A 15,056-nucleotide genomic window follows, 5' to 3' on the forward strand; every position below is an offset into this window, starting at 1 on the left:
AAATCTCATTATCCTCATCTGTAGAATGAGCAAAATAATACAGTACCTAAAACCCAGGTTTGCTGTGCATATTAAATGAAATTATGTATGTAAAGGGCTTACATGGTGACCAGTAGATAGTAAACACTCAAAAAACAATAGCTATTATCACTAAGTTGTAATTTCTATAAATCAATTACTGATGCTCTCTTCAATTTTAATATGCTGAAGTATAAATTAAATGGTAAGATTTAAGGTACGAAATTTTCAAAGTTTTCCTTTCTTTAAATTTTTTTTTTTAATGGAATGATTCACAAATTTTTGTTTCATCCTTGGTGCAGGGGCCATGCTAATTTTCCCTGCATCGTTCCAATTTTAATATACGTGCTGCCTAAGCAAGCACTAAATCTTTGTTCATACTTAATTTACAGCAAGTACAATGGATTTCAAGGTGTGTATGAATCTATGTATCCATGCATGCATCTATCTATCTATCATCTATGTATGTATCTATATATCTATCTATCATCTATCTATCATCCAACCATCTATCATCCAACCATCCATCCATCCATCCATCCATCCATCCATCCATCCATCCATCCACTGAATCATTCAGCACCCATAACTCTGATTTTCCTGCCACATATTATGAGAGCGATGAATATTTGTTGAATGAATAAATTTTAAAACATAGATTTATTGCCTATATTATCTTCCAACCTCAAAAATTAAAAGGAAGATTTTCTTAAGTGTATTTTGAACAGAAGAAGTTGTTGCATATCTATTCTCTGAGAGAAGAGAGGCTAGAGAGCAGAATCTAGCAAATAATAATAATTTATTTTAAAGTCAAACAATAGCCAAAATCTATAGGCATGTCTTACCTGTCAATTCCACATTCCAATTCTACAGGCATGTTAACTAATTTGTTAACTAAAAATAGTCTTCTCAATAGATAAACTATAGTATTTGACTCTTGCAAAGAATCACAATCATTTTCTTCTCTTTTTGGCATTCCAGCCTGATTTGGAAGAGTGGATGTGTATTTACTTGACAAATCCAAAACTTTTCTAGAAAATAAATTTACTTTTGAACTGTCTTTTTTCATTTCAGCATTGCATAAATCCCAACCCGGAAGCATCAATGAGAAGTAGTCTTCATTTGAAGCAAGTCCTAAAGAAACAGGACCCTGAAGCTTCAAAATATTGAGATGCTTAATACAGAGATTATCTAATTCTTTATCCACTCCCCATGGCAAAAGGCAAGATAGGAGCAATTTAGCTGCATCGATTATGAGGTTGGCATCGAATTTTCTTGATGGCTTAGGGTGTGTCTTTTTCGAACTCTTCATTTTCTTCTGCCTTTTAATGGCATCATTTTCTTCTAAGACTGTTATTGAATTATCTCCTTGGGCTGGGCTTTCACTAACAGGCTTCGTGTGTGCGTCTGCTGAGAGAGGACCACAGGCAGTTTTATTTCTTTTCAGTGTCAGTGTTTTCTTCTCTACTGTGCTTTTGGCTCTTCTCAGGATCTCACTGCCATAGAATGAATTGGAAGGGTCACAGACTGGAGTCGGCAGCAGAAGTTCAACAAGGTTTTCCAGGTCAAATAGAAGGATATGAAAGCCAGTGTTACTCCATTTTGTCTTCACGGGCAAGACATTAAAAGGACCAGAGAAAGACTTAGCATCAGCAGCCTAGGGGAGAAAAAAAAAAAAAAAAAAAAGAAACAAACAAAAAACAAAGCCCTATGTATCAAAGTTCTATTTTTTAAATGATTTTATTAAAGGTCTTGTGATACTAAAATCACATAAACAGAAAGCACTAAGTAGCAGTACAAACTAAAGGCAAGTCATTTCAAGTTTTTTGACTTAGATCTAAAAATTCCCCTCTAAATTAAACATTCTGTATTCTTATATTCTACAAACCCCTTTTTTCCTTTCTAAAATGTTTATTTATTTTTTTTCTTTAAAAAATATAAATTAGACATATGGACTGAGATGGCATCAGACTAACATTCTTTCTTATACACTTTCACACTTCCTATCAAAATAGCCTTGAAGACATACAACAGGAAAAAAATAGGTTTAAAAATTGAGAAGAGTCTATGGCCACGCTACTCTGAACAAGCTCAATCCCATCTGATCTCGTAAGCTAAGCAGGGTCAGGCCTGGTTAGTACTTGGATGGGAGACCACCTAGGAAGACCAGGTGTTGTAGGTTTAAAAAATAAGATAAGAAATAGTAAACTGACAAGGTCCTTGCAATCTGTGAGGTTGAGGTTGACCAAGGGTTACCTCACTCAAAAAAAAAAAAAACAACGAAAGAAAGAAATTGAGAACAGTTAGAATACCTGTGAGAATTCAGAAAGTAATAAGAACTGTTTTTCCAAATATGTTTAAAATTTTAAATAATTGGAAGTAACCTAAATATTAACCAATATCGAATTGCTTTTATTTGCTTAAAGGCTCACCTTATGAACTTGCATTTGATCTTTCTCTTGCCTCAAATGATATTGCCCTAATACTGGCAGGGTGCTCTCCCAAACTTCAGATGGGCTCCTGATCATTTATGAGGACTTCCTGGAGCACCTATTGCTTCCTGTGCATCCAGTACTCTCTACCCTCTTCCTTGCTTACTTTTTTTCAACCTAGTACTTATAATTACCTTATATAATATGAAATACTTATTAGTTTACTGTATGTTTTCTTCAATAGCATTAAAATTTCACCTTTGCAAGAGTTTGGCATGTTGCTTTGTTCTCAATATCTATAAAACGATGCTGCTATACAGCATATTAAGGGCTTCAATAAATATTCATTGAATGAATAATTAGTATATATATACAGTGAAATACTATTCAAATATTTTTAAATGATGGTGTAAAACTATGCTAATTGGAGGAAAAATGTAATCTACAAGGCAGAAAAATATTCTCCTTTTAATAAAATCATGTGTGTGAATATATATATATATATATATATATGCACCAACATATTAAGAACACTTAATTTAAAAAAAGAGTTAAAATAATCTTTATTTACACTTTAGGGCTTTTTTTCTTTTTAGTTTTTGGATTTTTTTTGCTGCTATATTTACTTTATAATTATAAAAAAATAAAAAAATAAACCATTAAAATTTTAAAGATAAAAAATGGAGATAAACTTAAAAAACACATTTTTCCACCAATAAAATGTATAAGGGTTAGTATAATTATTAATAATTTTTGTGAATCAAAAAGAAAAAGAAAACTATACAGGTTGAAAAATGGACAAAGAGCATCAATAGCAATTCACAAATAGCGTTCAGATTAAAATACGAAAAAAATGTTTACAACCAATAATAATCAAGAAGTAAAATTAAGATAATAATCCTATTCAGTACCTATTGATTTAGCAAAAAGGGTTTATTACATTATTTCATTATATAATGTTTAATACATACAAAATAATATATAAACCATGAATTTAGCCCTCGTATGCACTTCCACTTTCCCAAAGCTATAATCTTCTCTGGCTGCAGTGTTCAAACCTCCTCAATTACTGGGCCAATCAAAATCATAGCAATGATTCTAGCAATATGACACATTGCCTGGTTGGGTGTTTTCTTATTTTGTTATCTATAAAGCTAAAATAGGCCCACTGCACTGTTGTAAACAAAAATTCCAAATTTCTGTCCCTAAATACGGTCACCTTAAGCCTCAAGAGCAAATGGACATTTTACATTATTCTCAAATCATAAATGTTATTTCAAATTTATTTAACATATAGCAAAGTTGTTCCCCATATGGAAACAAGTCTATTAGATTATAAGTATAAATTGTTGTTATATTTTAATATACTAAAATTATTAAATGTTATAATTCTAGTCTGGTATCACTGAAATTTTTTCTTTTAAGAAATAGTGAGAATATTGTTGAAGTCATGTCACCAAAAGACTTTAAAAAGAGTATTTACCATTATTTCAGATATAAGCAACAGAATGACAATGAATGCCTATGATGGTACTTCTTGAGTTTTCACATATTGTAGATTTGGCATACAAAACATTTAGTAATGTTTTGCAAAGGCTACAGTAAATCTTAACCTTATTTATATTTGTTACCCATATACAATATATTCCTCAAACAAGGATTCTATTAAAGTAGCCTGCTACATCACGACTGCATAATGTTCTGCAAAAATATAAATATAATTATATTACTTTTAGAATAATAAAATATAGCTAAACCATCATAATGGAAGTGTTTTTAGAAACATTCAATCTAGTTACAACAAAAAAGTCTAAAACGAATAAATACAAAAAGAATTTTGTTCAATGTATGTCACTGCCAACAGTTATGACTTAACATAAATTTATTAACTAATGTTTCTCCAATAATTAAAAATAAATAAATTTTATTAGTTCATGTGTTATTTATAAACTGTTCTCTGATTGCCTGAAAGATAATTTCTCAAAGTGTGCTGTTGAGGCTTTGCTATATAGAGAAGGTTCTGGTGTTTTCCAGGGTATCACATCAGTCTTCCTCCTACTGTCTGAAATTCCAAGTCGAGGAAAGAGAGGAGGTAATGTTTACAATCTAGAGAGCTAGAAGTAATGGGAAAGGACAATCTTCAATTCCAACCTCTGAACTTTGGTGGAGTATAATGGTACTGATATATCTACATGTGAATGCTGTAAACAGCAGGTGGGGAGTAGGAAGAGGCACACAGAGCTGAGTTCTTTGTCTCGAGTACAGGGACTTTGGGAAAAGCTACTGAGTCAGAAAGTCTGAAAATGGAATCCCAGATGGCCAGCGAGCAGCAATTATTCCTTTACTCTCCGCAAGAAATGAGAATAAATGACAATAAAACTAAAGTCAACAATACAAAATTCTAACCCTCAACTACCCAATATACATGCAACAAGGAAAACAAAAAGACCCAAAAATTTAGAGAAAAATATATAAGTCTGAAGGTACAAGCCTAACACACACACACACACACACACACACACACACACACACACACACACACACAGAGTCTGTTCACTTTCTTTTTCCTTCACCCTACTGTGTTCAGCTTGTGCCTCTTTTCTATTCGACTCAGAAAGACAAAATGGTTAAACAAGGCTGGTTTCACCCCCTGCCTTTGAAAGTAGAAATGCACTAACAACTTGTTTGATAAAACTTCTTTCTGAAAACATAGTGGATCCCCCACTGAGTTTGTTGTAAAGGATTTGACCTGCTCAACCTACCGCAACCACAAAATACATGTAGTGAAACTGATGTTTAAAACTACCTTCATTTTCTTTTGTGACTTTGTTCATAAAATCTAGTGCACACATTTTAATACTAAGTAAGAGAACATTAAGATAATAGCTGCACAAATATTTTAGATATTTAGTTACGTGAAAGCAAGAAAATATTAGAAAGCATCTAAGCTGACCTCTTCCCCTTAAACTAAGGGAAAATGAGGAACAGAGAAGTAACTTGTTCAAAATTACCCATGTGGTAAATAGCCAAATCAGGATTCCCAAGTCTACTTTTCCTGAATATTCTTCAGATGACATTCTCTATTTAAATTTTTAAAAGACTGAAATATGTTTGCTATTTATCATTTCTAAGATATACGAAGTGCCCTTATTACCTAAGCATTTATTTTATGAAACACCACATTCACTGAGATGTATAAGGAAGAAAAAGTCATCAATGTATGAAAATATTTGCTAATGAACTGTTTACTTATAAAATTCATACCCAAACCCTCCTCTGTATCTAACATAAAGGCCCAGGCCCATTCATTAATTAGGTTCTGAGTGATTATTAGATGATGCAATCCAACTGCATAGTAGATAGCAAATACTGTTAAAGATGCAGTATTACACTAAATCCAGTTAGTGATGTCGGAACTATCTGAGTCACATCCGGTGCCAGTGACAAAGATCCAGTAAAAAGATCAGTCAAGGACTGAAAAAGAAAAAAATACAGATGCTCTAAATGAAATATTTTTTAATAGAAAGTATAGAAGAAAGCCTGTGGATAACTTCATTACCCTTTAATACTTTTCTAAAATGATTCTTTATTATTTATTGTGAAATTCTTACATGAACTAAAAGGTGACATATTGTGTACCATACAATTTAATTGGAAAGAAAACAAACACACTTCGATTCACTCTACAGTCATTTAAAGAATTCGGGTATATTTGAATTTAAATTTTGTTAAATATAAAATGCTATATTATTTTAATAATGTTAATATCATTTTTAAGTTAAAAATAAAATCCTTTTAAGAGCTAACCCATCAGGTAACCAGTGCTCTCCAATCCCTCCAACTACCTATAGACTATACTCTACTTTTTTACATTCTAATCACAAAAATGAAGATATTTGCTTTTCAGTAATTTCACCTCTTTCTGTTCTCAATGTTCTTTTCCTATGTGGGCTTATAAATTTAATTTACATATTTTAATAAGTTATGTGAAAATAAGTTATGTGAAAACTGACTATAAAATATAGTCCCTAAGAAAACAAAATTTAGTAATCTAAAAGACCCTATGGTCATGAGTCACTCTCAAACTGACTGGCTACTTAGGTATGGATGAGGCCATTGTAATAATCAGAATAATCATATAAATGTGTAAGGATTCTGCACTCCGGTCATGTAAATTTTTAAATTTTTATACTTTAAATAAAGCTAAACTGAAAGTCACAGTTGATGCACTGCAAGTATAAGTTTATGCAAGGAGAAAAGATTAGGAATTCCAGAAAATGTATCATTTCTAAAAAAAAAGCAATCACATCAAAAGATATATGACAATAGAAGTTTTTCAAGTAAGGGATGGCACAGATGATGGGGAAAATGTGATATCTATGTATGGAACACTATTACTGAAATTATTTGTTGATCACACCATAAATTTTACAAAAAAGGTAACAATTTTTTTAATGTTTCACCCAACAACATATGCTATAAGAAGTAATACTTTGACATTAAGGTTTCAGTCAAGTATACACTCTCCAACTTATTACTTGTCACGGCAGTTTCTAGTTGGAGAATATCATATGAAACAAACAGGAATTGTTTTGCACGTGAGTATGAACACAAAACATACAGCCAGGGAAGAGGAATTAAGAGGTGGCTCTTCCACGACTCTTTAGTGGGCTGTGCACCTACACTATTTTTTACATGTTTTGAAGGACTAGTGTATTTATTTTTGTTTTGCTCTAAAAGTATCTTCTGTGATATAACTTTATTTATAGTGCAGTTTGAATACCAGATTACCACGATCCCCCCAAAATGCTGAAATATTGTTGAAGAAAAGAGTGCAGAAAGAAGACTACACCTTCCAAAGAATTCTCTCTTCTCCATCCCCACCATCAAGTCCCTCTTCCTTTGCTAAGTACGATAAACTTCATTACATTTTGCAGACAAACTCTGTTTACTTTCTAATTGCTATTTGTCACATAAACTTGTTTTTATTGTTCAATTATTTTTTTTCTATCTTTAAGTAGTATGTCAGGATAAAGTACATCATAATTTTTCCCATTAAAATCAATGGAAATTATTTTTTTGCCATCTATTTATTTTTTTCCCCTTAGTAACAGTTTTCAGGAAAGAACTGACATCTTTAAGCAAAAGATAGGTGTATTTTTTGGATTAGCAGTGCTCCCCACAGAGTAAACATGAAGTCACACTGCCTCATGGAGCTCATGGCTGATGTCTTATGAAGCGACTAAAACAGCTGGAGAATTTAAGTTCTTGGACTTGTCCCTTATTCTCTGCTGCAGACAGGAAGACAACATTCTCAACATGATGAGTTTGTAATCCTAGAGACAGAATTTCTTTAAGTAGAAAATTTTCTGAGGAACAAATGTACAATATAGATAATTTTATCACGTAATATGTATACAAGGAGTTGTCTTCAACACTTATTCCACAAAAAGCAGAGAATATGTTACTTGCTTATAAAATTAAATTAGAGTTGCTACTTATATTTTTGTTACTAAAAATTTCAAACAGCTACTTTCGTTTTATGACAAATTAATAAATCTGAGAGGTTTTGAAAATGTAAGTTGACTTCTAGTCAAGATGGCAAAGTTTAGACTTTGAAGCAAACTGTTTCTTCCAAATACATACCAATGATAGATAAAATGTTAAAATAAAACAAAACTCAAAAAGGTTCAGCTAAGCTCAAAAGCAAAATAAATAACTCTGAGGACAAAACATGGAACAGAAACACAAAGGGCTAAGCGGAACTGAAGTCACAGGCCTGCTCAGTATCAGGTCTGCAGGAAGGTAGTTAGGCTTTAGAATTCTAATTCTGGATTAATGTCAGACCTAACGAAAATTCCGATGTAATTTGTAAGTGAATCAACTCAAATGTTAGTTCACTGATTAGACAGACATACACCTAGTGTTAGTACAGAGCGGGCTTCATTCTGGCCTGAGTCTTGAAAAGGTAGACAGAGGCAACAACATCACAGAACATCAGCTGAGCGCAGAGAGAGAAAGGGAAAGAGAAAAATAAAGTACACTGAAACTAAAACAACACACAAGAAAAAAACTGCCTCTAGAAATGACCTTGTAAAACTAAAATTCCCAAATATAGTAAATCTACTACTCAGAAAGATGGCTAAAAAAATAAAAGCTGGGATATATATTTATTCCAGATAAAATCAATGCTATGGAACGGATTGAAAAAAATAATTGTCAAAAAGAAATTGAAAGAATAACATTCATAAAAATGAACAAGGATATGTGAAAGAAAAAAAGCAAAAATAAAATAAATGAAAAATAATTTATTAGAAATATTGGAAAAAATGTAATTATATTAAAAATTCAGTAGAGGCAGATTAGAAAATTACTATGGATTTATATGGCACCACCTTGTGAAACACAACTATGTTTATAAGACTATTTTTTAACTCAGAAGAACTCGGGTTATGGAGCAAACCTAGGTAGATCCCTTCACTTAGGAAAATGACAAATTATTGGTGCTTCAGGGCAATATTTACCTCCCTATTACCCAACATTCATGCAGATAGAAAGGGCTTGGAAGTCCTCTTCAACTTGGGTAGGAGCTTAGAATATATTTTCTTAGAAAATCACTATATAGGGTGACATCGTAGAGTTTAAAATGCTGCTGTTAATGACATCATTAATACCAATGCTTAAAGAAACTTCAGTGAGTTGGCCTAGAAACCAAGAACCCTTAGTGTCACTGTTGTCATTGTTTTTCAGGGAAAATAAAATCAAAGCTCCAAGCAACCAATTTACAAACTTTGGAAATACAATTCATCCTCATGCTGGGGCTGCTCGCTGTTTTTCTTTTATTACTTCAATGCAAACACTTATGTGTCCTGGCTTTATTTACTTATTCTGTATACCGCTTTTATTAAAGTCTCGAATGCAGTGGCGTGTTATTCAATTTTTTAATAATAATTTTTGTCGATAAAAGGTGAAAGTTTTCTAAGCCAACATCTCAGTTAAAGAAAGCTATTTTACTGTGAACAGGAAGTTCTAGAAATAAGTTGAAAATGCTTGTATCTGTCAATCATATCCTGATTTACAATACCAAAATACAATTAAATACGATAAGTGATTTCATAGTAAAAACAAAACAATCTTTTAAATTAATTAGATACAATTAAAATAAATGTCTAAACTAACTACATTGAAACTTTTTTGTTTACTCCTTGGGCCACTTCTCCTTTCACTGCCCCACTCATTAGCCATTTTCTCAGTTCCCAAATACATGGATAGAATAGAACTGGACTTTAGCCATCACTTCACATAAGCCCTGTAAGCCCCATTTAACAGTAAGCCATAACAGTAAGCCATAATGGTGTTTTGGGTCTCTGGGATCAAGGTAAACTGAGACCTTATGCCCATTAGTCCAAAACATTTGGTTATTCTGCCTTTCCCCAGTGTACAGTCACCCAATAAATAGGTCTCTTTGTGGAGATGCTGGAAAATCGTCATGGTATATCTGTCATGGTGTTGCAGGGTCCTTCCTCCCAGAGACTTGGGTGCCTTTTTAGTCTTTGTCCATATCTGGGAACTGAACAAATAGTAGTGACATTTTTTTCTCCCAGAGCGTGGACAATCAGGTTCTCTCTAAATGGCCATATATATCACCTCTAGTTCCCTTAAATGAAATTTTAGCCATCTTATCTTTGTACTGCCTTTTTCAAAACAACCTTAGAAATGATGACTATGTTTAGAATAGTATGTTAACAATAATCAAGGCATGTTAACATTTTTATAACATTAAACACTATAGTTTTTCCTGTGGAAATTTATCAGAAATAATCCAAAAGTAGGAAAAGAACTATATAGGTAAGGATATCTATTATATTCCTAACTATGTTAGCCAACAAAATGTAAATAATCTAAATGTCCACCTGTGTGAGCATAGGCTGAGAAGGTATCAGAAGCAAATCATGACTTACACATTTGATAAAATTATGGAACCATCAAAACAGATGACAGGAAGAATGTACAAAAAAATGGGAAATGATAAATATGTATGGATGCTTATACTAAGAGGTCCCTTAGTTTAATAATAATCATGCAAACTTTATTTAGTTTATAAAAGTAAATGTAGGATAAATTCTTGGGTGATAAATATAAAAGATTGGATCAATATTTTTTAAAAAATGATTAATAATATTTGCTAGGTGATAATATTTTCCAGGAAAAAGTACAGTTAAAATTGTCAAACCAATGAGCTTATTTTCTTTTGTGAGCATTTGTCAGTTTTTGTCCATGTAACACCAAACCTTTTATATTATTACCTCAATCTTCCCTTTGGAGTAACAAACTTCTTACAAGTTCAGACTTTAGAAGTAGAGGCCATTTTTTCCAAACCCTGGTGTTGTACATTGAAACTCTTTTAAAAATTAAATTAAATCTGGAGGAACAAATTTTCCTAATTAGATCTGTTACTACATTTTCTATAGCTTATAAATCACAAACATTATCATTAATATTACAAATTATATAAAAAGTGCAGCTTTGAGATCAAATAATGTTAAGCCAACTGTCAATGTGTGGGCCTTTGCCTCTGCTTGCCAACTTGACAGCTATCCTTCCTTTCTCAGGCTCTAGCCCAAGTTCAACCTCTTATAGTCCTGTATCCTTGCCACTCTAGTCCCATATTCTCTCTCTCCTCTCTCAACTCTTCAGCAATTCACTTTTAGCCTTAGATAATCACAGTCACTTTCATGTGTGAAAGTTTAATCTTCTCCAAAGATTAAAACAACTTGAACCCAGGAACTATATTCCATATCTTCTGGTGAGAGCTATTTGGTTTCATATGAGTATTGCATATTTCTCATTAAATTTATCCCTATATATTTTCTATTTTTTATTGCTATTATTAATGGAATGTTTATATTCATTGTATTTTACATTTATTTTTACATTCATAGTGGTTTTTATATTTGTATATAAATTTTATTTTCAGCACTACCATGCTTAATTTTATTTTTTATTTTATTAGGTTTTCTATTTTATTCATATTTTTAAAATATAGTTGAATAAGGGTAATTTATTTCATTCTTTCCATTCTTATCCTTATTATTTCTTTTTTTAACCTTTGGCATTTCTTAAAACTAACAAAAAAAGTTCAATAAGAGTAAGAATGGTATAGTATTTTAAATTAAATCTCTATGACTATTGCTGTTTTTTATTTAAAAATCATTTGATTTATACATTCTAAATATTTAATAAATTGGAATGGTTTCCTAGGTCCCTTTATGTGAGAAACTACTCCTCTTGAATCTTTGTCATTTACATTTGATTTATGCAGTAATATCTGGCAAATGAAAGAATACTGGGTCCATTTTAACAGCATAAACTAGGAATGACTGCATATTAACATATAACCCCAAATAACCTCCCCTATCAAAAATTTCGTGAAAGAGAAAACTAAAAGTGTGTTTTTTGGAGTGTTGGTTAAAAATCTAACCAGGGTAACCTGTACTGATATAGAAGGATGTCTCTAGATATTTCCGACTTAACAAAGCAACTTGTAGAAGGGGATCTATAGCACAATTTCATTTCTATATGAAAGGAATTTATACACATGCACATAGACCTATACACATGTTTTTATTTTATGGTCTAGAAAAAAGCGCATCAACAGCATCATAATAATGAAGGCTAGCACAGGGGCTGAAGTTTGAAGAGTAAGAGAGGTCTTTGTTTACTCTCCATAAATGTCAGGGTCCTCTCTGTACTATCAAGCACTCATTTCCTAAAATTCAGCCTTGATCCATTAGTGATATGTGAAAACCAATACTGCTACATTGTATTTTGGAAAATCTTAAATTACAATATAAATCGTACCTGAAAAGTCAAATTACTGTATATATTACTGACATGATGTCCAGGAAAAGAAAATGCTTTTATATCTCTCCCCTGAAATATATCAAGACGTGCCATCTACTTTAACTGATTTAAAACACATAACCACATAAAAATTTCATGGAAAGAACAATTTAAATGCTATTTTACCTATCTACCTTCTTGTCTCTGAAGGCTGTTTACCACTGGGATTCAGCTTATTCTGGGAACTCTGATACTTCCCTTAAAATACATAATTCCATTAGCTGATGGAGAATCCCACATTGGTTTACCCTCTTTCCTAAGACACTAGTCATTTTCATAATAAGTCACACACTCCTGATGAACAAGCTCCTCTTTCATTTGCTGTCTTGCCCTTTGGCTGATTCTAGGGTAGAAAATACAAATTAGGTAAAAAAATGAAAGAATTGTTAATAAATGTAATGATAAATTAATATTCGACCAATGTAAAAGCTTTCACACTATTTCACTTTAAAATAATTTGGTCTAAAAATTTTAACTCAGAGCTCAGCCAGATACTGACTTAAGGATTCTTTGGTTTATGAATATTTATGACATGGGGTATAATGAGTGCCTGGTCTCCATACCAGCAGCTAACTAACTAGCTAATTAATTAATTAATTAATTAATGTAATAATACTTCAATGTTTTTTGAGTAGAAAATTTTAATTCAGCTAGTCAAACTATTCCTTGAAGTGCAGAAACAGGTTATTAGGATTCCCCCCGCCCCCTTTCTGAAATGCTTTCCTCTATCTGTCTTTGAAAAGATGATAAAGCTCCATTATAGCCTTCAAAGCTGAGGTCCCTCGTTGTTGTTTTTTTCTTGTTGTTTTTGAAGTTTCTAGTTGTTTTGACACACAGTGCATAGTATTTTGTTATACTATTTCGAAGTGCAAAGCTCTATGGTTCCTAAAATAGCTGAGAGCTGACTTGGGAAATGCATCCTACACCAAATTGTCTTTGGGGTAATCAAATATAGTCCAGAGAACCTGGTCAAAATAAAAGCAGCTGATGGAGGAGAGGCTGGTTCTGATCTGGAGCTTTCTAGCTCTTTACAGATCTGGTTTTAGTCCAGAATAATCCTAGACAATGTTTCCTTAAATTAAAAGCTGAAACTTGAGTGTGTTTGTATCTATAAAGAGATAAAATAACATGTTCAGCAGCTTACTAATTTCCATGATCTAACCTAAAATGTCCAATCTTTAATTAAAAAGACATTTCCATGAAGAATTATAACATATTTAATTTTATATATGCAAACTAAATATATGAAAGACTACCTTACTCATTAAAAAATGTATACAGTAACAAGTTTTTAATACTCTACCCAGACTCTCAGTTATGAAAACAAAATCAAGTTTAAGTGTTGTATTTAATTATAAATGTTAAGTTAATATTGCTTTCTGTGTAATTATTTCAGGAATAAATTTCAATCATGATTTGAAAAATGGTGTATCAATCACCAAATGAAGTGGTACTTGAAACGAACACAAGTATTTGAGGAATATGCTTACTGACTTTGTGTATTCAATGAGAATGGGACTATTTTAAAACAGATACGAACACAAACCAAAAATAAAACTGTACCTCCCCTATGCAAATGGAAATGTGAAAGTTTGTTTTACCACGTATCTTCTTGTAATTAAGAAATTCTTTCCTTTAATCTATATTTTCTCAGTGCTCTACAGTTTATCTTTAGATATTTTTATGAAAAAGTCTAGACATTCAAAAGAGCTCATTTATATTTCTCCATGGGAATTTTATCTTCATTGACAGAAACCAGTAACTATTTTTAAAAGGATTTTTTATTGATTGACTAAATGAAAAAGATCTACAAGGGGCTTTGCTCATATTGCACCGAATACATTTCAACATGTATAACAAATGACTTAATTTTATAGAAAACCATAAGCAGATAGGGATATACTGGTTACAAAAAAACATATATCTTACAAAGATATGAAAAACCATTGGTGGAATGATAAAAATGAACAGATATCCCAACAATGCATAAATCAAACAACAAGGTGTAAATGAAAGTGCCAGCCATTCATTTTTAGACCCGCTGAGCCCTAGGGTTGCTGGAGTTAGTTGATGGTAGTAAAAACCGTCACCTTCCAAAGGGTCAGTGAAAGCAGCGTGATTGGCAGCACAAATAGAAGACAAAGGAGAAAGCCTTCAATCTGCAGCTGATGCACAGGAAGAACATAGAGAGCTGAGTTTACAATAGAGACAACATTACCAAGCTAATGGCATCGGCAATCATGGAGCCACCACACATCCCTGGTATCAGCAGGGCATCCATTTTCAGCCAAGTGTTAGAGTACCTTTTTGCTTTCTCTCACCACTGCAGGGGTATAATAACCTAGTGTGGGAAACCCACTGACTGGTAATAAATTACTATATTGGATACTTTTTGTTTTCTTTCAGCAGTAACTTTACTGTGCATTCTTGCTATCATTACCAATTAAAGTGGAGCCTGATTTAGCGAACTACATCTGACGGTATATCAGTCCCAATGTTCCAATTGCTTTGGCAAGCATCACAGGGTCAGGAGGCTCCTTTGACCTTTATCATCTAAGTCTTTCTGACCACTCACCATTTGAAGCAATCTCAGTTGAACAGATGGACACTTTCTGTGACATTATAAAGCGTAGAATGTAAAGATAAATGAAATTGTGTTTCAGGCTTCAAACTGGTTTATGGGTATAAAATATTGTTAGTGTA

The 15,056-nt window shown here is 32.3% G+C and overlaps 1 protein-coding gene, 1 non-coding gene and 1 pseudogene across 8 annotated transcripts in view; 1 reads left to right on the top strand and 2 right to left on the bottom strand.

The window, feature by feature from the left end:
• WDR72 (WD repeat domain 72) overlaps nt 1–15,056 on the bottom strand; it is a 196,411-nt gene that overhangs the window by 84,747 nt on the left and 96,608 nt on the right. For all 7 annotated transcript variants that reach the window (XM_016153671.2, XM_016153669.2, XM_016153672.2 and 4 more), the window contains one exon: nt 864–1,675. In XM_016153671.2, the coding sequence (XP_016009157.2) occupies nt 864–1,675 (812 nt within the window). The remainder of the gene's footprint in view (nt 1–863; nt 1,676–15,056) is intronic.
• On the bottom strand, nt 275–382 carry LOC118601076. Its single transcript, XR_004950179.1, has one exon. It is a non-coding gene; the product is annotated as a U6 spliceosomal RNA (small nuclear RNA).
• On the top strand, nt 2,082–2,200 carry LOC118601242 (annotated as a pseudogene).

Source organism: Rousettus aegyptiacus, unplaced genomic scaffold (assembly GCF_014176215.1).
Source record: "Rousettus aegyptiacus isolate mRouAeg1 unplaced genomic scaffold, mRouAeg1.p scaffold_m13_p_3, whole genome shotgun sequence".
Taxonomy (NCBI): domain Eukaryota; kingdom Metazoa; phylum Chordata; class Mammalia; order Chiroptera; family Pteropodidae; genus Rousettus; species Rousettus aegyptiacus.